The following is a 24,292-nucleotide window of genomic DNA, read 5'->3' on the forward strand; positions in this document are numbered from 1 at the left end:
ATTGTCACCACTGTGGCGCTGCCCTCAATAAGCCCGCCGGGTAGCTACACTTGACTCTCCCAGCCTCAAGTTTAACGGCCGGCTGACACGGCGGCCGCCATGTTAGGATCACGCAGTCTCTCTCAGGGACTGGTAATCCGGGGCCAGGCCCTCACACAGGCCCCATCAGTGCACCACCACCGTGCGCCAAATCCTCCACTCCCGTGGCTGGTCTGCGTCGTAGAGGCCCCACAATGTCAGGCGCCGCACACGTACCAGGGGGCCACTAGGCCCGAGCACTGTTGTAGGCCCTGTCTGCTCCCCGTGCAAGGACAGGATGATGGGGGGGGGGGGTCTGTTCTCTGCCCGTGCGGACCCACGCAGGGCAGATCGCCACCGCCTCACGACTCCTCCAGCACCGGACTATCGGCTGACCGACACGGCGGCCGCCATGTTGGGGTCAGGCAGTCTCTCGGGCTCGGTAATGCAGCCCAAACCCAGTACGATCCCCGACTCTTGTGCCGTAACCCCATCCACTAGATCCCCATGGCTTTTTCACAGGGTCTGTGGAGCCTCGGGCGGCAGGATGATGTAGGATCCAGAAAATGGGTCCGCAAGCACTCTTCTAGTGCGTCCGAGCGGCCATCTTACCGGCCACGCCCCCCCATCCTGTCGCGCTCTTAAAAAAAAGTTGGGTTTTGGGGAGGGGTTTTTGTATGGTTTTACACTCAAAAGCCGATTCACTGTATCATTAAGAGAGGAGACAAGAGACCTTAGAGAGGCCACATCAGCCTTCAAGTCCATAACTAAGGACAAGAGGTTGGACTTACACAGACACGAAATCCGTGCCGCCAGCATTCACAGGTACGTAACGCAACGGTCCGAAGTTGCCTGACAGAGCTTCTGCTGCCTATTCAGATGGAAACTCAGTGCTCCCTCTTCAGCTGCCAACACATCTGCTTGTTCAGGTGAAACATTCCTAGGGGAACCTGACATGACAGCGTAGTGGTTGCTACACATGAACCAATCAACAGCAGGGCCCTTAGAATATAATGAGCAGGCTTCTGAGATGAGTGGTGAGGATAGCACAGCATGTACGTTAGGGCTACATTCACACATCCTTTGCCTAGACTGTGTGAGCATTCTTGGAATGTTTTGTTGGCCTTCTACAAGGCATGCTACTTTAGTACAAGAGGGGGAGGGCTGGGCAAGAAAGAGTTAGAGTCCAAGATATCCTCACACTCAGTCAAAAAATTGTCAATCCGAGGACAACTGCTTCCAGCTGTTTTGAGTGACTTTATTGATTTCTTTGTTGAAACCACACCCCACCTCAATGGCCTTCCTCTTCCCCATAAAATACAATAAGTCAAGCCACTGGATCAGACATAGGTAACTAGTCTTGAGGGAAACAAAAAGGCAATAATTCACAGTCTTCGCAGCACACAGAGTACCTTAAATGAAAAGTTAGGGGGAGGCACAGCCAACTCTCTGCTCCGATGGGTGTGGCGTAGCCCAAGCCGTCTTGGACAGCAGGAGTCTTGGCAGCACTTCCTGATGCTTATAGACCTCGGACTTGGAGTTCCCCTCGTTTGCTCACTGTGGCCCGTGCAGCGGGAGTCTTGGCAGCACTTTATAGGGCAGATGTTTAGCTGTCCCCGGGAGGCTGACAGTCCTGGGACTTAAAGTCACCCTCAAGTTTGCTTGCTGTCACCCGTGCAGCGGGAGTCTTGCCAGCACATTTTAGTGCAGATGTGTACCTACCCCCAGGGAGAAGTGATGCCGCGCCTCCTCGCACTGAGACTTGGAGTACCCCTCAATTTCGCTCACTGTGTCCCCCCCCTACCCTCTGTTCATAGGATATATTGTTGTAGATGTGTATGATCTGCATACTCCTGCATTTTAGTATTGGGCTAGCCACTTTTTTTTTTTTTTTTTTTTTAAAGACGTTTAGCTTAGTCCACAATGTACTAGGACAAAGGACAAGTGCAAGTAGAGTGCAGAATTAAAGACAATTGCACCCATCTTCGACACACATGCATTGTCATAACAAGTGCAATGTAAATTCAAAAGAAAGAGCAAAACATCTGATCACTGCTGGTTTCTAAGGAAGAGCGTGGATATATGTGAATCTACAGCACTATATACTACAACCAGATGGTTACAGGGTAACATTTTCTGTTCTGCAAGTGTTAACATAAGGTTTTAAACAATCTGGACAACCAGCTAAACTATAACTGGTGTACTGGCTTGAATGTACACACAACATGTTAGTGAATGTGTGCGGAATTGACCCTATGGCCGATTTACATATGTCTGCCAAACGGATGTTACTTAATGTCATGCTGGCTCACTCTGAGTGTGGAATGTGCTCTAGAATGCATACACAGAGTATGCTTGGTCTTGACATAGCAGGATTATCTGCATTTAACAATATTCATCTTGTAATGCCAGATTTTGAAGATGGGGTATCCCAGGTGAGGTTCGCCAAGTCTTCCTAAGTTGTTTTGTTCTATGAAATACTCCAGTCCTGTCAGTGTACTACATGAGTGCCCTTCTAACATCTAGAGTGTGCAAAGCCCTTTCCACTGAAATCTGGATGTGGAAAGATTGGCAACTAGATGGTCTAATTATTCTGAACAAGTGAGGCTACCCTTTGTAGGAAGTTATGGTTGGTTCTAAGAACCAACCTTCTCCTTTATGGACCTGAATAAAAGGTTATTTTATTGTTAAAGCCTGCAACTTGCTGACAGCTCACAGGATTGGAGTGTTTCCACATGGGGGTTGAGGAGTGTTGGTGGTAAAACTATTGAGACCCTCCACCATGGCTTTGAAAAGAGACACGTTCCCTCGTTCTGCACCTAAGCTGCAGCTGCAGCCAGATGTACATGGAGAAGTAGGCTAACCCCGCACCTTTTGGAGATGTAACATTAAGGCCCTCATTTCAACCTCGGCGGTCTTTTCCTAAGACTTCTGAGGTTCCGCCGGGTCAAAGACCACCAGTGTTGGCCGTCTTCCGCCAACCATATTATGACTGATGGCGACCCTCTGCTCTTTTTTGGACGGAGAGCCGCCAGCAGCCATACTGGCAGTCGTCGGTGTAGTGGAGGCTGCTCCACCGTCACCACCACGTCATCAGAACACAGCCCACTGAATCAAGTCCCAGTATTCGGCGTGGGGTGTTCTGGAGACGGGGTGCTGGTGGCAGAGCAGCCCCCATGGATCCCGTTCCCTCCCAGAGGATCACCCAAACAGTTAAGGTGATCAGCAGAGGGGGGTGTTGTGTGGTGTGTGCGTGCATGGGTGTGTGTGTGTGTGTGTGTGTGTGTGTGTGTGTGTAGGGAGTGTGTGAGTGCTTGTACGTATGCGGGAGGTGTAATGTGTGTAGGGGAAATGTTCTGTGTATGTATGTGTGCGTGTATGTGTGTGAGTGGTGTGAGCATGAGTGAAGGGGTGTATGTTTGGGGAGTCTATGGGGGTCGGGCGGGGAGGGGGTCCTACTACCTTTGGGGGGCAGTAGGGGGTCGTGGGTGTTGGGGGTGGACTCAGGGGAGAGGGAGGCCCCAATCAGTGCCAGGGAACGTATTCCATGGCACTGATAGTGACTACCGCCATGGCTTTCGTGGCAACTCAAAACCCCACGAAATCCATGGCAGTATGCGTGGTCATGATGCCGCCGGCAGACAAGTGACAGCCGCCAGGTTGGAGAGCGTTGTCTCCAGCCTGGGGGTCGTCACAGTCATGGCAGACGGCGCGGTACATTGGCAGTTTGGCATATGCCAACCGCCACTGTCATGATGGGGCGGTAATGACCACCGGCCTGTTTGAGGTCCTAGCGCCATCATTGCACCGTCCGTCAGGGTCGTAATGAGGGCCTAAATGTCTTACAGAGCTGTAGCAGACAATGTCTTGCACAGAGACTTCTAGGGGTGGTCTCTGTGTTTAGAAGTAGACAAACGTTACATTTTGCCGCACATCAGGCACACTGAGTGGGCTTGCGCGCTTCATGCAGAATTTACATACATTTCTATTGGAGTTAGGGATGTTTGAACCTTTGAACCTTTGAACCTCTGGTGCCAAATCGCTAGGTTGAGCTGTTTGGTGTCAGAGTTGACCTTGATGCTGACTAAGAAGGTCTGCTTTAACAGTGCTTTGTGTGAAATGAGACATTTCCAGGAGCATGGAGTACTAGAGGGTGCCTGGCCCAAGGCAGCACCGCTAGGAGGGTCACAGATACATGCCACATTTTCCTCACCCCATATGGAATGAGAGGGGGAGGAGGAAAAAGCACAAGCAAATATCCCAGACCAGTTAATCAATAGAGTAATGCCAATAGACTGTGGGTACTTGAAGGCGACGTTTAAATGTCGTCTAACCCCAGCAACTGCTCTGCTAAAAGATGAATGCTGTTGCAAATAGCCAAATGCCCTTGATGAGGATAGACAGCTAACTGGAGAGGGTGTTCGTGGTTCTGGATGTAGTGCATCACAATTATGTTGTCCTTCCTTATGAGGACTGTCATGCTGTGGATGAGCTCGGGGAAAGCTGTTAGAAGAGGGATGGCGAACAGTTCCAGGTTGTTGACTTGACACCACTGCTACTGTCAGGTACAGATGCCTTGAAGTCATGCGATGGAGCTCCAGGTTGCTAAAGTCACCCTAAGTGGCCTGGGTATGCCCAGACGTGGGTCCCTTCCTCATTGTGCCACTGGATTCAAGCTAGCCTGGCTGATGAGCAGTGTAACCCTTAAACTGGCCCCAGGATGCTTTTTTCCGTCCAGGGAGGACCTGACCTGGCAGCTTGGGCTGGACTGTTACCATAGGAAGCAAGGTCAAGGCTGGTTTACATATGCCTGGGTCCAAACTGGGGTGGCATGGTGAGAGAAAGAATGATTGATTTATCCAAGAACTGTGACTGGGGTGAGGGATTTAACCCAGTTCTGTGACTGGGGGTGAGTGTTTAACAGTTTCAGCACTCCGTCCATCATCCTTTTGTGTTGCTAATGTGGTGGAACTCTCCACCCCAGTGGGTGACATGTCTGTGGTAATGGTCGCCTGCGGAAGAGGGTTGAAGAAAGGTCTGCTTAGTAACAAGTAGATGCTGTTTTACAATAGGAGAATATACAGAGGTTTGGTCTTTACTAACACTACATCCTCTCAGACCCTCAGCTTGTGGCTTCAGCCACACAAGGCACCCTTGAAGTGGGCACATGAGCAGACTGGTGTGAAACACTGGCAATGAATGAAGTCATTATTCCCAACAAGCTCATTTACATCTCAACAGAAAAAGGACATTGTGTCTGAAAAAAACTGCTTCTGGAATGCCATCACTCTTGTTATATGTTTTTCTGGTAACAGTGTTTAAGATGGACCCTTGGAAGGGCTGGTGGTGGAAACCGTTGAGCAAGGGGAGGTGCACTAGGTCTTTTACATGGTCTCAAAGAGAAATCCTCCTTTTCCTGCACAATGTGAATTTATACCTTGTGACTGATTGGCTCTCTGTATTACTGCATGATAAGCAGTGGTGTCAGAGGGATTGACATTGTAATCTTCCCATGGGTCGTCCCCTTCCACAGGCCCTAGGGGCACAAAGTAAGAGTCCTGAAGGTTGTATGGTATACTGGGATCTAAATTTGTGTGACTAGACTCAAGAGGGAATTATGGAAAGTGAGACTGTAGAGGTATCTCAGAGTATGGAGATGGTGGTGGTGAAGGGGGAACATCTAAAAGCAGCAGAGGTGGGCTTGTGGCACTGTCCCTAACCCTTTTTAATCCAAGAGGTGTACAAGGTTCAAAAAAAGGATTCCTTAAGGGCCAACTTCCATTTTTGTGGATGCAGAGGGGTGTGTGTAAAGTGCCTTGGAAAGATCTTGCATGTAGAGGGGCGACACTATATATCTATATCAATACATATATTTTTTTCTTTTTCTTTCTCCTGTTGAGGACCACGGGCAACTACAGCTGGATGAATTGCTCAATAATGCAAGATCTTGGTGTGGCTGGTTCTGCTTGTGCCGAGGCCAGTAATGGCAGGCCTTTCGGCATCTACTTAAGATCTGAAGGAGGGTGCTCAGCGCTTCATTGTCGAGGGGGAGTCTAAGAGCGTGTGGCTCAGCACCTTTGAGTGGATGCTTGCTCAGAAAGAAAGACTGCTTCCATGGCTCACTCGTGAAGCAGGGCCCAAAAGTCAATGTCTTTTTAAGCGAGGCTTGATGCCAGACGTGCACTGGAGCTGAACTCTGCCTTGGGGCTTTTGATGGTTGTCCTTTTTGTACTTCCAGCAGGACTAGGGCCCTAGGCCCTGGTTTTCAATCTAAACTGTTTCTGTAGCAGACCGGCAGCTTCCTCCCGCTTGATATCAGAAGACAGACACACAGCAAAATCATAAAAATGTTACTAGACCTGCAGGTCGAGCACTTAAATAATCTACTTGACCTAACTGTAATGTACTTGACCCATAAAAGGGTCTCAAATTTGTTTACAGTCACCTTTTTCTTCATTCTCACATATGATTGCACCTTCAAATATGTGAGCTCAGCATTACTGCAGTACAAAAAAAAACTTTTGTTGAAGTAGACTAAAGTTTGCTGCATGTATCACAAGAATCTAGCCCACATACAGGGGACACATGAGCCATGACTTGCTTTTAGTTTACTGTCAGCATTGCCATCAGTGCAGGAGTGTTTGTCAGTTTGTTTAAACATTCACTTTTAATAAATATATTACTAAACCATGATGTGGTAGCATATTGTCATCTACACGGTAAATTTCCAAGAAATGTCCAAAAACCTTCCCACTAACTTGCAGCTTTACTGATAAAACAATATAGTGTATTAACAATCTGTGAAAATTGTGTTTCAGAAAACATATCCTTTGCACATCAACACGTATTCTGATTTGTTATCATCCTATTAAAGTATTTTTTTTCATCACACAAATACAAAAAATGAGCTTTCACAACTACTGAAATATATTTTGAAATGTTTGTACAGTTGACTTAGTCATTTAAACGCTGTGTGTTAGAAAAAGCCTGACACCCTATATCCTTTTATTTCACACTTTAAACAGTAGGTCACACAGTTCACCTTACAAAGTCCTGGAACTCTTGCATTCAGAAGGAAAATTAATTGTAAGACAAACTAGCTTTTGACCTCTGTGACATAAGAGCAAGATTAAAAGGCATCTTTTATTGCCCCTCCACTTTCTTACCCAACATAAGACCTGTTCTTTGTCAACTGGCCAGATGGGGAGAGTAAGTCCTAAAATAGCTCGACCTGCTCAATTATGACTCACCATAGGGAGTGGTTGAGTAGATTTTTTCGAGCTCTGACACACACACACACACACACACACACACACAGATAGATAGATTACATATTAGAGCAAAAATGTTTGTTTCCTATAATGTAAGTTCTCTTATGGGAAATCACCATTGGCATCATAAGCACTGAACAGCCCGTCCACAAGCAGAACCCTGGAGCACGTCTTTACCTATATCTTCTTCTGCATTCCATTCAGGAAGGTCAAGTCTGTTCATGTTATAGGAAACAAATCAAACTAAAGTCTATATTAACCAATTCCATAAAAAGCTAAAATACTATAAAAAATAAAATAAAAAAAATTACACTAGAACATTAGGTGACTGAAAAAAATCACTTTTTTTGTTTTTAAAAAGGAAATGAAGGGCATGGAACTAGGACAATGTATCCATAGAGGGTGAGTGTTGCTTATCACATCAACGGAGACTCCTCTGAACACAGAACTAGGATTACAGGTAAGAAACCGTAACTTCTCCTTCAGGGGATACATTATGGAAAACTACTCAAAGATTTAGGACGGCATCCTGCCTGACCTAGCCATCTAACTGTGAATTCAAATCCAGACAACAGGGTCTCGTAAATGTGAGAATAGACCTAGCTGCTCCACATAATCCAGCAATGGAAATATTCCTCAATTAGCACAGCTTTAGATGCTTTACCTCTAGTAGCTGGCTTTCGAACTACTAGGTAAAATTTGTATGTGTCTGTGGTAGAATAACAGATTACAGGAATCTATACACCTGGACAGTGATTGCTTGGACGTGGCTAACCTTATGTGTAAAGTATCACAATTTACAAACGTGTTTGGATGTTTTTCTTTAGCCTTATCAAGAAAAGTTTAGAACTCTAACATCAAGTGTGTGACGAGATCTCTCTGCTGGAGAAGCAGGTTACTGAAAAAACACATTGGTAAGACAATAGTTTAGTTTTTACGAAAATCCAAAGCTACTTTAATTAGGAATTTTGAATGAGCCCTTACTTTCTGAAATTGTATACGGATAATGGTAACAAAGTCGCTATCACAGTTTAAAAAAAAAAAAAAAAAAAAAAAGAGTCAATTTTTGGAGAGGAGCAAGTCCAAGCAATAAATAAAAAGGCTTTTCAATTGTGTATTTATCTTGTTAGAGGTGGCAGGCTTCAAAGACAAAGGTCATATGTGAGACTGATTTGTGACAAAGTGCTGTTTTTTTTTTTTTTTAACATTGTTTGGTGTTCAGAAACTCATCTCACTGCACTTACATAAAAAAAGAAAGTGAAATTATGTGACAGTCTTGCTGAGGTACAGCGAGTGTGAACAGAAAGGCTGTAGGATGTCATTTTTTATTTTTTTAATACCCACTGTAATGTAAATACCTGTAAATCAACAATACAAATTCAAAAGTTAGGAAGAAAAAATTTAACATATTGTTGTAAAATCAGCACCATGAGTCTTGGGTGGCTGGCTCAACGTTAAGGTTGTGCCAGCAGTGCAAATACAACACAAACAATGTCGTACAAACACTACACAGACTCCATAAGTCGTCAATGATTCCAGACAGAAAAAACAAATACCTTGGTGCCAAGACTGCGCTCAGACACGGAAAAAGCATTCCCTGTAGAGAGCCCAGGTAATGACAGAATAAACTTGCCTCCACTAGAAGAGGCAAGCTTTGAGGTTGCTAAAGAAAACTCATGGGCATGATGACATCATGCATACTGCTCGTATCAAACGACAGACTCCACTTGAGAACGATCCAGGAATGGTTACATATACACTGATCACAGGCAACACAGCTTGGAAGTGTTGTAGCAGAAAGATTACAGAAGGAAATACAATGGTGGAACAGCATCATCACAGTAGGTGGACCTTTCAGACAACCAACTCCTGCTGCAATTACAACAGGCGTATTCTGTATGGGGTGGGGAGGTCACATGAAAAAGGGGCCAAAGAACTAATTCAGACCCATTCGCCAACTAAAACTGGCAAATAAATGAAATGGAAGTGTCTGCATTTTATCATATCTATCTGTAGAGGTATCTAAGAGATTGATTATGCTCCATCACCTACTTCCATGTGCCTGTAGCCAAACAGCTTCACAAGTTCCAGGGTCCTGTGTAGAATGCCTATATTTCATCTCCCCACATGGAGTAACAGCTTTAGACATGGATTTTTTTTTAAAGTCCTCATAGTTGTTCATTTTGATTAATGCCTCCAGCTGTGCCTCGAGGTGCCCCTTTCTTTCGACATCAAACATTTTCTTCTTTCCATTAACCTCCACTACCCCCTTTTTAGGTGCTATAGTGACTCCCTCACGGGCTGACTTACCCCTCCCGTGCTCTGGATCTCCTTTCGGAGTAGAGGCTGGTTCCGATGGTTTGTGCGCCCTGTGTTCTCTGTTAAAATCAGACAGGCTCTTTGGGCTTCTATTTTTTTGCCTTTGCAGTCTTTGAAGTCCAAGTCGGCTTCTTGAGGTTCGAGCCCAACCTTTTCAACTTCGTCCTCGATTGCTCCTGCAGTAGTACTCAACTGTTTTCAACTTTCGGTGCCCTTTTAACTTAGGTTCTTTAGTATCTTCCTTTTCTTGTTGTTGACTGTCTTTGCTTCGAAATCTTGCAGATTTCTGCGTTGCCGTCAATGTTGGGCGCCTCTGCTTTAGAATTCTACTTGTGCTTCTGTGCCATTGCGAAATGCGCCCACCTCCGTTTTTCCCTTACTTTGAGGGTATTTAGTGCTCTTAGATGAAGTGTCCTTGGGCAGACAAGTTAGAAACTTGAGGACTCTCCTTCTGTGTGAAATTGGGGTAGCATTTAGGCTATAACCTGAATGGCTTGTGTTCTATACCTTAACAGCATTCTTTATGCCATGCAGTCAAGAACCTAGTGGTCTGCAATAGTTGAAAACCCCGACATCTTATGTGTAGAACCACTGTTTTCTTAACTTCCCTCTGGTTCTTCTTGAAATTTCCCTAAAAAAAATAAAAAAAAAATCCCTTTCCTGTCCATTCAGGAGCAACTGCCTTTCCGGGGCGAACAGCTGATATCAAGGATGGACCACACCAAACGGTGGATGACACACAAAAAAAAAAAGAAGTTGGAGAAGAGAACAGAATTCAGGGCCCAACCACTAGAAAGTCAAAAAGTGCACCAATGAAGTCCACCAAAAACATTCATGCTGCAATACTTAGGGAGCTCCGAACTTCAAGACATATTGGGGCACTGCAAGTCTGGGAGCCCTTAAAGGCACAGTGTCAGTTTTGATCAGAAATCAGCTTCAGCGTGTATGGCTACATTGTCCTGGTTCCATCCACTTCACTTCCTTAAAAAACACAGTTTGTGAATGCGGTTTTATGAAAATAACCTAGTTTTCTATTTGAATTGGCCAATATAGCCTTTTTTATTGGCTGCAAAAATATTTCATGTCACATGAAAATACTTCACCTTTCTGTAGTAAGATGAAAATGGAATAATAGAGTATTTATTCAAAGAAGTGCTCCAGGTTCCGCATGTGGGTGGAGCTATTCAGTGCTTATTATGTACCACTGACATCCCCCTGAAATAAAATACACAGGTCCCAGAGCTAGCACTCCGAGATGGAGTCTCTGTCCTCATACATTGTGAGCTAAAGGAGGAGTCAAAACTAGTATTGCGAGTCGAAACTTCTGCAGAAACACACTGCAAACACTCCAGCCTCACAAAACACAGAAGTATCTAGAACAGAGCATGTATAGCTAAAGCTACACATGCTACGAACAAAATATTACTCTAAATATGAGCAGTGTAAAGATAAAACTCAACCAATCAAAAAGATGGTAAGGAAGCTACGCTCTAAGTGAGGGACAAACCTGACATAGATAAGCCAGTGAATAAGCAGAAAGACAATGAGTGACAAAAAGACAACCAATAGTAAGCACATGAGGGGTTCTAAGCCCACTAAGTGTTTGACATGACACAAGAGATCATTCCCAACACACAAAAAACCAGGAACCTGCCTCAGTAGCTTCACCTTTTTGCGGACCTGCTATACCCTCTTGAGCTGATGGTATGAGGTTACTAAAACCATATCCCACGTCTCATCTGGCCCCTGGAAAGGCTTCAATTAAGCAACATACAAGATAAGAACAGCAGAGTAGTATTTTAGATAAATAGAAGTTTACAGGGAAGCCTGTCAGTTGTGAGAGAGGGAATGTGCAGGTCACAGCAGAATTAGATGCCTGGAGAAAATGATCCTACTCCACAAGTCAGAACATGCAACTGGCATACGGTAATTCAGAAACGACAAAGTTAACTTAATACATTATCTATGGTTTACACACTCCCAGTGTCAGTCTGGTGATAAGTCAGTACAGTCCTACTAATGAGTCCCTCTACAGTAGAAGAGGCAAGTCTCGGGTATAGCAGGTCAAAAATTCACTATTCCAACCAAAAAAGTAGGGGTGGAGGATCAATCACCTGGAAGAAATTAAATAAACAGCTATGAATTTTTTCACCGTGTAAAGAACATAAGTTCATCTACTATTATTTCTGCCAAGCTGAACCCACATCACTACTGCATTAAGATCCTTACAATTACCCCTTGCCTCTATTAAAGGGAAAATCGAGCCAACAGCCGCTGTTCTCCATACCTTCTATGGACAATGGCAATTTATCGCCATCCACTGCAATTCTCAGATAAATTCCTCTTCTTGATCCCTAAAAAACATGCACAGGTGCCTTTTTGTGCTCGCTGGCCATTTCGGGACTGAAATGGACTTTTCCACCCAAGCCAACTGGACTTGTCCACAAACCAAAGCCATTCACAGCCACTAAAGTTTAATATATTCAGTGTCCCTTGTCTACATGACATTATTATTAATCTGTAAATTAGCACCAAGAAACCATTTTGATGGTGAATGTTGAATTTGATTTAAAAAAAAATCAAACAACCTAAACTTGCAATACAATGTACAATCTGCATGTTTACACAATATAAAAGCCATGTATCCATAATTACCTCCTTGCACAACCTGCTTGGGTTCATGTGAGCCTAAACAGGAAAAAGGAACAAGTTGCATTTAACTTGTGTTCCCCAGAGCAAATGTTTTGGTAATTAAAAATGAATAAGGGCAATACACAACTACAAGGGGACTGCTGGACCTGGTCCTCTGCATGGCCACCGCTAAACTTAGCTTGGTATGAAGGAGGCAGTTCCAGTCTTCCTTCTCAGTAAGCATGGCAGACTTCAAGCAGCTGGGTGTCCTTCTGTAGCATAAACATACCTAAGCAGCATACTGAACAGTGAATCCGAGGGTCCACTTTTAACAGCTGGTGCCCACTTTGGAGAGGGAGAAGCTTCTGGAGTTTCCCCTGCAGATGTGTCTGGAATTTCCTGCCTCCCTCCCATAGTCCCAGTCAGCCTGGCAGCACAACAGGTCAGTGTGAAATCCTGTTGTGTTTGTGCTGAGGAAGCCCTATTAAAGTGCAAGTGCAGCAGGTGACAGCTCGGCCCCTCGTCCTGCCTGAGACTGTACATGTTGCCAGCGATTGTCCAGGCTGAGTGATGCCAAGGGTCAGCTGTCTGAACTCCTGTTCTATGCTACGGGGATATAACAAGATTCAGAGCCCTCTCTGCATCTGCCAAACTGATCTGCTGCCTGGACCTTCAAATAGAATTGCAGAGGCCTACTGGTCTCTGCAGGAGTGAGTCCACGATTCCCAAGAGGTGCCTTCCCAGGTTCTGGATCCTTGGCTAGCATCAGAGGGCACTTCTCTGACTCAAAAGTGAAATCCTGAAGTTTTTGGCTCTTTGTGACTGCAAACAGGCCTGTTCACACCAAGATCTTGTAACCCACACTGACTGCCAACCTGAAGCTTCGGTTAACCAGACACTGCACGCTACAGCAAACACCAGCAACATGAGATCTGCACTTCACGCTACAGAATCAACAACGCACGCTGACAGCTAATGTGAATCTACCCGCAAAGACAGTTTCTGACACCCAACAGGATCTTCATGCTACAGTGACGACAATCCATGAAGCCCGGCCTGCTCTTCTCGCTATAGCGACTACCATCTGTGAAGCACTCCCTGCTTTCTCCACTGCTAAAAGGACTCTTCGTGCTGGTCTTTAGAAGGTAACTTTTTCAGCAGGACTAATCTGGTCCCTGGATCCGTCCTGTGCCCCACTGCAGTCAGCCTGAACTTGTATCGCTTACCCAGTCTTGCACAACCAGATAACCATGAGTGGCGCTTTGTGCTTTTAGGTGCTATACTTACCTTAAATCTTTGAAACTGCGTATCCCCAGTTCTAATGGCTGCATCTTTGTCGTTTTCGTGTCAAATGACTTATTAAATTGTACTCTTTTTTCTAAGTTGGTATGGGTTTTTTCTTGTGTGGGGTTTTCACTTTATTGCTGTATGTGTACTGCTTCAATACTTTACACACTACCTCAAAGTTAAGCCTGAATGCTTTTGTGCCAAGCTACCCAAAGGGTTAAGCACAGGTTAATTTAGTGACTGTTTGCGGTTCATCCTTACAAGGATTGTGGCTGTTACTGGAGAAGGGCACACAATCTTCTTAACCACCAACTCAGTTTCTCACAGGCACCATCCATCTCATTCACGAGAGCTCCTTCCTTCGTAGTGTGTTAAAAAAAAAAAGCAGCAAGACTGTTAGACAGGCAGCTCCAGTTTCCAATTCTTGGGCGTGAAAACAAGGAGGCAGTTAAAATGAGAGAACGGAAAGAGGGGGAGACAGGCGGGGAAAAAAGGAGAAGGGAAGAGGGGAGGGAGACCGTTGTAGGAATAGGAAAGTGCGCCTAAAGAGTATCCTCAAGTTGGTGTTACACCTGTAATGGCACAGCACTGATATCTGCCAACTCTTTCAGTAGACAGATTTAATAATAAATAACTAGACCGCTTGAGTGTGTTACATACACTCAGGCAGGTGCGAGATACACCACATGTCCACAAGCTCTACCATGCCCAATATGTTACGGACAGAGCCAAACCGTACTGCCCTACCTAAAATATTCTATTAGTTATTGACGAGACTGAACCTTTTTTACCATCATGTCCCTATTTGTGTACCAAAGGGCAATATATGAATTTTCTCTGCCACGCCTAGTCTTCCCCAAGAAATTATTTTGCTGCAAAATCGCACAGCTAACCAGCACTAGTTCGGGGAAGGACAAATCTTAAATTCTAATTAAATTTGGTGTGCCCTAATAAGGCAGTGATGCAACATGTTTACAAAAGCAGCTGCTGTGATTATTGTAAATATGCATTATTTCTATGCATTTTCATTATATACTGTGTCAGACTGAAAACGCTGTTCAGCAAAATCTTGCAGCAACTGAGGGAAAAAGCCTCACTCCCCTAAATGAGAAAAAAACTGATGCACACTATTCTCCCAGTCTCGTGTGCTACATATACAAAATAGAAAAGCATCGAAGGACGAATTATCTTACAGTCTTGGCTACAAGCCGTTATTAAAAATGGGAAATCGGTGGGAGCAGTTTGCAAGCACTTCATTCGCACTAACAAGCCAGACAGGCTCCCGAAAAAAATGATACATGGCTCACTTAACATGCACAACTGCACCACCAAGTAAACACCACAACAATGTTCAGTTTCTTTTTTTAATAAATTAATGTCATTCAAAATACAGTGCCAGAACAGGATGCAGCTGAACATGCTAGTAGGGTTTGTCATGAAGCACCTGTGCTCATGTAAGATTGGAGGTGGCGCCTCACTACTGCTAGTGGTTCCTGGGATTAATGCCAGAGCAGCACTAGGCATCTGCTCGCCTGCAGAGTACAGAATATTCCTGAACAGTTCATTCTTCTCCCATCCCCCCAAAAAGGTCAAATAAAAAATGATAGCTACAGAATATCTAAACACAATCACACTACAGTAATGCATGTTATTAAATTAACAAAACGACCTTGTTATTCCAAACTAAAACTTTGTTTTACGATGGAAAATACATCAGCAGCAGGAAGTAATATGCATGAGCCCATGTAACTGTAATACAGTGTGGAGGCGTTTGATTAACACGCTCCACATAGACCCGCACTATGAGGGACTGGCAATTCTATTGCAAGCCCAGCAACTTAAGTCCACATCTGGTAAATTACCAGCTGCTTGGAAGACCTGTGTTCTAAAAGGACAGGTACAGATAGGTTAGTGAAAACAGAGTACATGCACCTAATAACAGCGACTGAACCTGCAGCCATGATTTGCCCTGCATGTTACCATAAAACAGAGATCCACCCTTGCTATAGCTGGCAGATCAAATGGGATTTGGTTATTAATCAGGTTTTTCTTTCAGGAAATTTATTTACCAACGCATCAGTGATAAGTGCACCGGAATTCAACCTTGAGAGATTTCGATAACCAGTCCAGCACTTAATATTAAGAAGTTCAAAAATAAATGGAAGAATCTGCAGAGCATTTTGTTTTACATACCACCCTAGAAATAACTGCCTTGAAGTAAACTCTTCCTTAACGGAAACCCTTCAAAGGGCAAGGATCAATGCATTACACACAATTCAAATGCGTAAGCTGGCATAATATACACAAAGGTTTCTGTCAATTATTTGATAAAATATTTTCGATTATGGAAGCCTATGTCCCCGTAAAAATTCACTAATTTGCACAGAACATTAACGGCTACAAATATGTTAATAGGGCATAAAAATAACAACGTATTAACAAGAAGTCTGATGGTTTCCAGCCCAATTCTTTCATAAACAAAATGTCTTAGTTCATGAACGCTTTATGCAAGAAAAGCTTCTGTGCGTCAAGTCTTTGAATCCCAGAAACTATACAGGTGGCAGAGTTACCATCTCTCCGTCCAGCTCAAATTCATCGCTCCCATCCGGTGAGAAGAGATACGTTGGAGGTTTCCATGGAGAAACTTCAAGGCAAGATGGGTAGAGCTTCCCTACGGTGCAGCGAAAGTCTTTGCCTAAATCCCAAAACACGCGCTCAGATATTTGCTGCCGCAAAAACCACTGATCAACTTCCAAATCATACTGGTAGATGGCGTATTTGGCTCTTTCGTTCATGTGGGTTTCTCGGATGAAGACACATAAGGAATTGGAGATAACCACAGCCCGGACACAAGGGTCAGAGTATCGCTTTGCAGGGATATTGGCAGCCATCCTCCATTCGTTCTTATTCACATCGTACACTTCCACAGTTACAGAAGACCCATCAACAGTGCTGGTTGGAACCCTTATACCAGAATTGTTGCCAATATGCAAACCTCCAACGTAAAAAATGTTATCACCAAAATCTGCAGCTGATGCAAAGCATCTACTAGTTTGCCGCGTGGCCATTTCCACCCATGTACTTGACCTCGGAAAATAACAGTATGTTAAATTGTGAGCCATAACGTAAATACAGTCATGTACAACTACTGCAGCATTCCACTGCCATGCACAGGGCAATGGGCTTACCATAGTCCACTCATCCTTCTCTGTGTCATACCTTTCAACAGTTCTTCTATTCAGCTCACCACCTACACTATCTCCTCCAATTGCATAGATATACCCTTCGCAGCAGACTAAGGAAGGCTTTAGGCGAACGAACTTCATTGGGGTCTTTGGAATCCAAGAATTTTGCTGTGCATCAAACCAGTAAAAACAATTCACCGTTCTAAATGCGGCCTGCAGTTTGCTTGCTTTGCTGTGATTGCTTTTTGCGTTTTTTAGAGGGACTTGGCCACCTGCTATGTAGATGTCATTGTCAGGAGTTACAAGAGTACCAACTTTGTGCAAATCAGCAGGAGGATTGCAAAGCTTGTAAACTTTTTCCGCTTGGGGGCTGTAACAGACTGACGAGTAATAACCACCAGAGTTTTCAGCAGCAGCTTCGATGAATATTATCATTTCTTCTTTTGTCATCCCAAGTCTTGGCTTGAAGAACCTGGGCATTGACTTGTACAAGCCTTGAACTACCACAGATTTATCATTGGGTGGCAGGCCCTGGAACCACTCACGCTGAATCACTTCTGAGAGGGCATCGATCCTGATGTGGCTAAGAACGGTGGACAAATACTGCGAACGAGAAACTGTGTTGTACTCCAGCCAGGACATTGCCGCCTCACGAACAGTCTCTTCTTTCTCCACATTTAAATTGTCACTACTTACAAGGTCTATCAGTAGATCACTGGACAGCTGCATGAAAGCTTCCTGGCGGCAAACAGCAGTAAATTTGTGCTCCACCATCCTTTTTGCACTCTGTTTCAACTCTTCACAGCTGAACAGGTCAGCGAAACTCAACAATCGCACACAGTTTTCGGCATTTATTTTCTTGATTAAATATTCTCTACAGCGATGCAGCACATCATCCACCTATAATTTAAAATAAAACATATTAAATACAAGACATTTAAAAATAGTTATGGCAGCAATTAAAAAAATAAAAAAAAATATATATATATATATATACACACACACACACGTACATTTGTAGTTTTGTCCGGAAGGAATTTTAGTAATCAAAATCTTTTTAAAATGAAATTAGAAACAAAATATATATTGATCATGACTAATTTCACTCAGAGCTAGAGCAGTATGACTCAAATTGAATGAAACCTCATCAAGCTCGAGATAAAAAAAAAAAAATGCTAGAAGGAGAATACAAGACAGAAAACCTGCTTCCGCTTTGCGCCTATGTTCTGAAACTGCCTCCTGCCCTTGATCCACAACCTCCTTTGCTCCTGGCTTTTCATCTCTTCGAGCAACACTGCATTATCATAAGCACCCAAGAAAGTAGACGCCAGCTGGGGCTGCCCTTAGACATGACTGCTTCCCGTTCCTTGCCTTTCTCTGTCTTCCTCTACCCCAATCCTAATCCTAATCCTAATACAGTGATATGCTGCTTTGTAGACAGATCCAAGCTATGTACATGCCCAGCACACATTTATATCCAACTCGTGAATTTTACACAAGTATAGATTCCAGAGGCACAGATTAAATTTTACATTAAAATGTACTTATGTTAGTATGAAAGACGAAGCAGGAAGAACAAGTGTTGGTAAATTCAAAAGTCTGGTGTTGGCTACTCGTTTTCTGGCTTTCTCAATGCTGGTTTTGTTTTGTAATGGTTTTTTGTAATTATGTGTTGGGGAGCTGCTGGGCCAACACCACTATAAAAAAAAAAAAAACATTTGCTAAAATCAAATCTAGTTTTTGGTCATAAAAATCATACGATGCCATGGTGGCCAATGGCACTAGAAGAAACTATTTTGTGTGTGATTGTGCTCCTTGTGAAAGATCTGAATACCTTCAAATCCCTTCACTCACAATGAAGGCAGTCAATGGCTGAAGTGGGCTAACCAATGCCCCATATACTGCATGCTGCAGTGGGTGGAAGAAAAAGTGACTGATAAAACAGACTTGTGGGTAAATAGGGCTGGCTGAAATCCCCAAAAAGCGCGCATATTATAATTTTAGTAAAATCAAAAAGTTTTGGCTAGTGTCAGACCAAACAAGTAGGCAAATTACTCAGTCATTCCAGCAGCCAATCCAGAAAGCGAGAACTCCTCTACCAATCGTTTACAGCTTTCCTCTGTGGAGGCAAAAGAACAAGTTCCCCAGTTGCTTAAAATGTGAAATTATTGGTGTTATAAATAAAACTCCCAGCTCCTTCAGAGTCCTCATCTTCCCTTCCTGCCAACTTGCTGGTTCCAGAACCACTGGACTAAGCAAATAAAAACTAAAAAATGTGTAATGATACTGATTTTTCTAAACCAACCACTACACAGTGGAATAATGCATGCTAATCTCAAATAGGTAGAACTGCAAACACAGGTCTACCCCCTAGAGTCCTTATTCCTTACTATCAGCCACTTTACTGTAGCCATTGTAAAATAGCTCATACACTGCATCAGTTTCAGTGACTTTACGTAAATGAATACTAATCGAGTTCTGGATATTAGCTGTGACAATATGTAACAAGTTAAAGCAACATGATTCCACCTTGGACGTTTAGAATGGTGTTCAAACGTCTTGATCATCAAAATGTAAAGGATTCAAAAAGCACCTTTCTGTGCAGCGTGATCTTAGTGCCATTTAGCTAACACACATTGTTGCATTAGTAGTATATGCTGCTACAAGCATAGTTATCAGCAATAGCCACCAAACTCGGCCAACATCTAACCTTGGCCTTTCAGGTCCTAGTCCTAGTCTCATCCATTATCAAAATCTCTAAGCAAAGGACTTGGGCAGGATGGTTTGTTAAAACTTAAACATCCAGTTTTGCCGTACATGCCTATCTTTGAATTAAAAAATACTTTGGAAAATTAATAAAATTGCATTCTCACTTAAAATACAGCAACTATCAATAGCATTGCTCACCTAAAGTGGACCCATAGTGATACCCTCCTAATTGATCCAAAGGACCTCAATTGTTGCACATGGTGCACTGTGAACTTGTAGAACAGCAAATCATAACCCAGTGGTTTCACGTAATTTTGGCCATTCACCATCTCAGTACCATGGCCCACTGCTGTTTCCTTCATGTGTTTCATGCTGCTGGGAACCGCTCTTATCCCTTGAGCTTGAAACAATGATGCACTTGCTCCCTTCTATCCAATCCTATTTTCAGTTCACTGAGAAGATGTTGCTAATTGCATGAAATCTCTCCCCTTCAGTGCATCCGAGAACTGAAATTCACAGAGCACTCTTCACCGAGGGGATGGTCAAGGATTCAAAGTACTTTGACTTCATCCCTACAGCACACCAATTACAGTTTCCTTATCTCACAGGTATTCAGGTATCAAAAGGAGACTCACTATTTCTTCTCTTGATCAAGTGTTTACCAAATCACTGGATCATAGCGTCCTTCATAGGTGCATTTTTCACATACTTTGTCACTCAAATCCAACAAAGCATAGTTTCTACTTGGGTGAAAATACAGTAGATCCACTGTATTTTCAGCACAGCCAAACTTCTAAGATGCACACGCCAACTCCAACGTTTCCAGTTATGCTACCAAATCTACACCCATGGTGTTGGAGGTTACAAATCTCCTTGAGGGGGCAAAACAGGGAAGGAGCAGACCACCAACTGCAGCCAGGGCTGCAGAAGCATTCTTAGCTGCTTCCACCCTCTTTAACGTCTCTTTAGTGCCCTGTTCTTGTCCTCTCTAGCCTTCTCCCACATCTCCTAAGAGATTGCTACTCTTTCTCCAAGCAAGACACTGACTTGAAGCTCCAATTCTCTAATGCTAGCATCCTCTCTAGCCTAGACTTCAAGGAGGACCAGCCCCTTCTTTCAATTCATCACCTTTAGCTGGGCTGATCCACTAAAGCTATGGATCCCCAATGAAGGAGTTATGGTGTAGGTCACAGTTGAACTCTTTTCTGTGAGAACCATTACTGGGGGACAACATTTTCAGGTTCTGTACATTGGGCTCAGAACTCACATTAGTCCTGGGTTTAGGGTCTAAAATGGCAGCTAGCAGTTGATTAGTCATAGCACCATGCAGTTTCAGCCCATTTGTGATCTAAATGGGCTTCAGCTCAATACTCATCAAACCACTCCCCTACCTTAGCTGTCATTTTAACGGCATCTTAATGTCAACCAGAATCCCATGTGAGGCATGCTTTATTTCTGATGCTACAGGGTAACAATATTGATGCGGTAACGCCAAATTCCTCCTATAAGGAATGCAAGGCTCATCTGAGTAACAAAGTCAGTCATTCCTTAAGAAAAAGAAAAGGACTTAAATAAGCACGAAATTGAACGGTTAACCGGATAGCAACAGTGTTTTCAAGGGCAGAGATACAATCTCCCCTTTTAAAAGCTCTTTCAAACTCTAACAAACTTTTCTTCAACACTGGCACCATGACCAATGTTATCAAATGGGGCTGGGCTCGGGTGCAACTCTGTGGACGCATTCAGGTATTTTTTTAAAAAACTTTTTGTTTTTTTGAGGTGATTACCATGGATACAGACAATAGTACCCAACTTACTTGGTAACCCTGAAACATAAAACACATCAGCTGAAACACTTCCAAAGGTGGGATTCCAATGGGTATCAAAGGGGGTGAGATATCTGGTAATTAGGATAGCCCACATACAGCAGACATTTCTGGACCTAAACACAGGCAGAGTACTGGAGGGCTTGCGAGCTGCAGTTCGATTCTGGAGGAACCTCTTATGGTCTCTGACGGGCAGGACCACAATAGTGAATATGATCACGCTTCCCCGGTGTTTGTATACCCTACAGGGCACTCTGTAATAGATCCCTCGGCGATACATTTCTGAGATAGACTGCTTGATTGTAGAACTGGTGTAGGCAAACAAGAGGAAGCGATCGAGGCTGTCCATGCTTAAACAGACTTGGGGACAGGGTGGCCTTGAGTTCTGAACTATACTACATGGCAGCCCACCTGCAACATGAGGTCCACTGGTTGGACCCGGCAGACAAATGAGAGAAGAGGCTTTGGAGCTGCTCCCATGATGGAGGAGGCACTCCCAGATCTGCTCATGGGTGGTGCGGGGGTACCTGCAGACAGACCCTTCCTGCAGACAGACAGGTGTGCCGTGTATGGGACAGAGTGATGAGATTGATAAGGCAAGCTCCACATGCCCAGGACATGCTGTTATGGTCCCTAAAGCTATTCGCTAAGACAGTGGACACAAAGTCAGTGCAAAAATGGAAGGACGGAAGCTGCAAATTACTAGTGGACTTGTACCTCAGGAAAAAAACTTCATGAAGCGTGAGGATGCCATCGAGTCTTTCGTGCTCAGAGTGAAGCCAAAATATCTGCAATGGCACAGGAGGTACGGCCCAGCTTTCCAGAGGTGCCCCGTCCCTCACAGACACTGGTATTGGTGGAAGGGCGTGGACTGCTATCACATATATTGTGCACTGAGGGAAGACCTCACAATGAGCACACAGAGCACATGCGAAATGGGAGTGGGGAAAAAGTACATAGGAGTGCAGCCGGTTAGCTCTAACGCACAATTTAAACTGATCCAGTATAACTGCATGCGCCAGACATATCTTGCACCCAAAACCCTCTATGCTGTCTAACAACACTCAGATGGATCGATGCACCCGGTGTGGGGGACCCGTGGCAGAACGCCTGCATGTTCTCTGGCACTGCATCTCAATGACGAACCTCAGTAGAGCCACTGGATGGGATCTGCAGCCCCTATCCATATTGTATTATTAGGACTGATTCCCATCCCAGTGAATAAGACTCAGTAGAAGGTTTATTTTGCTGGGACCCCTGCCTGCAAAATGACCCCCCCCCCCCCCACATCCCAACCCTCCCCCCAACCCCAGTTACAAAGAATAGCTTAGGGACATGGCAGAATGGGCGGCGGCTGAGGACAACTTAACTGCATGGACAGCCACGCTAGCCACCCTAGGGGAATCCCTGGTCACAAGTGTGAGGGGCAAAGTAGGCAGGAGTGCTGGGTCAGTTTGCTGATGGGGAGGGTGTCCATTCACTGACATAAGATAGGTACATAGTCCACTTTATTTTTTCAAGGGACCAGTCAAAGTCCTAACTGGTCTCTTTACATAAGATTGTAGACAACAGAAAACAGTGGGCAGCTCACACCAGTATTAAAAGTGCCTACTGTTCACCAGTCTACATCTCTGTATCGACAGATCACCAGTTAACATTTTACTGTAGTAAGCACGCATGAGAACCAGGGCTCCCAGAGTGAATCCTGATGACAGCAGTAGCCACTGGCCACATTACTGTTAAGGTTAAACTGGCATGACCTCTGGCAGTATGGTTCTGGATTCCAACCTTGAGGTGTGAAACTATCTGTTGGACCTCACACAGGTTCTTTAGGTCTGCTGGGCTATAGGTAAGCCATGTAAGTAATCACATTACTCCTAACATGGGCAGTCCATTCATTCAACAGGGAGCTAAGTACTTAAAGCTTACTCTAATACATCAGCAGCAAGGCAGCTCGACAGACTTAGTATTAGTATGGGAAAGTAGCAAAATTCAGCACAGATCTTGCATCTGGTTCTTTGGTTCACTGTAATATACTGGTGTGGCAGCATTTCAATATCAAGGTGACGACAAACCAAGTACTGGCTGATGGGCTCAGTGCTTCTACCCCTCTGGTGGTGACAGGGGGCTGAGAGAGCCAACCAGAGGATCTGCACATTCAAATCTTGTTGGGCTACTTAAAAACGTTGGAGGAACGCCCTGTGGTTGCTCCACAGATTTCACAGACTTTTTATTTACTGACTTGATTAATTGAAAGAAAAACAAAAAACAAAACAAAAAAAACACGAAAGGTTTTTATTTGGTTTTCTTAGCACTTGTGGGCAGCAACATGGAAGGTGCTGTGAAGGGAAGAATCAAAGGATTCGGAAGGGGAAACAGTGAGGGCACAGGTTGTGGAAACAACACGGAGGACATGGATGGGTGAAGCAACACAGAGGGTATGCACAGGGAGAGAAGTAACAGGTAGAGCCCAACAGAGCTGGCAGGAGAGAAGCATACCAGTGAGAGATTAATGCTGGGGCAGAAAGGGATGTGGGAAAGCGGGGAGTACATGATGGCAAGCTCAACATGGAGATGGAAGGGAAGAAACACTCGGATGACAGAACACTGACTGCACCTGGGACACAGAAGTTTATGAGGGAGATAGCTGGAAAACACATGTACTCTTATGGAGTAGTTAAGCCACAGAACAAAACTAGCGCTCGAAAACTAGCAGTGGAAGGACACAATTAATGTGTCTACCTTCCAGGAGAGGGACAAATGGAATAAGTCGAAGGAAAGCCCACACAAGCAGACAGTAAATCCAGCCAATTGTAAGCAATAGGCGGGTTCTATGCATAAAGGTTGCCCAATGTCTTTCTGCCAACAGACAGCTTCTGATGCCAGGAAGAAATAAAAATATAGGGAGTAACTCTGGTAAGCTTGCATAATTGTCAAAGAACGTGAAATAGTACAAGGGACACAGTCTTTACAAAGCAACAAGGACACTTTTCATACAGAGTCTGACCTCTGTACATCATGTGGCGAATTACTCCCTAAATTCCTG

The 24,292-nt window shown here is 44.2% G+C and overlaps 1 protein-coding gene across 2 annotated transcripts in view; it reads right to left on the bottom strand.

The window, feature by feature from the left end:
• Positions 1-14,876: 14,876 nt before the first annotated feature.
• Positions 14,877-24,292, bottom strand: part of KBTBD2 (kelch repeat and BTB domain containing 2) — a 168,741-nt gene continuing 159,325 nt past the window's right edge. For both annotated transcript variants that reach the window (XM_069215419.1, XM_069215412.1), the window contains one exon: positions 14,877-17,611. In XM_069215419.1, the coding sequence (XP_069071520.1) occupies positions 16,076-17,611 (1,536 nt within the window). In that variant the 3' untranslated portion in view covers positions 14,877-16,075. The remainder of the gene's footprint in view (positions 17,612-24,292) is intronic.

This window comes from Pleurodeles waltl, chromosome 2_1 (assembly GCF_031143425.1).
Source record: "Pleurodeles waltl isolate 20211129_DDA chromosome 2_1, aPleWal1.hap1.20221129, whole genome shotgun sequence".
NCBI classification, from domain to species: Eukaryota; Metazoa; Chordata; class Amphibia; order Caudata; family Salamandridae; genus Pleurodeles; species Pleurodeles waltl.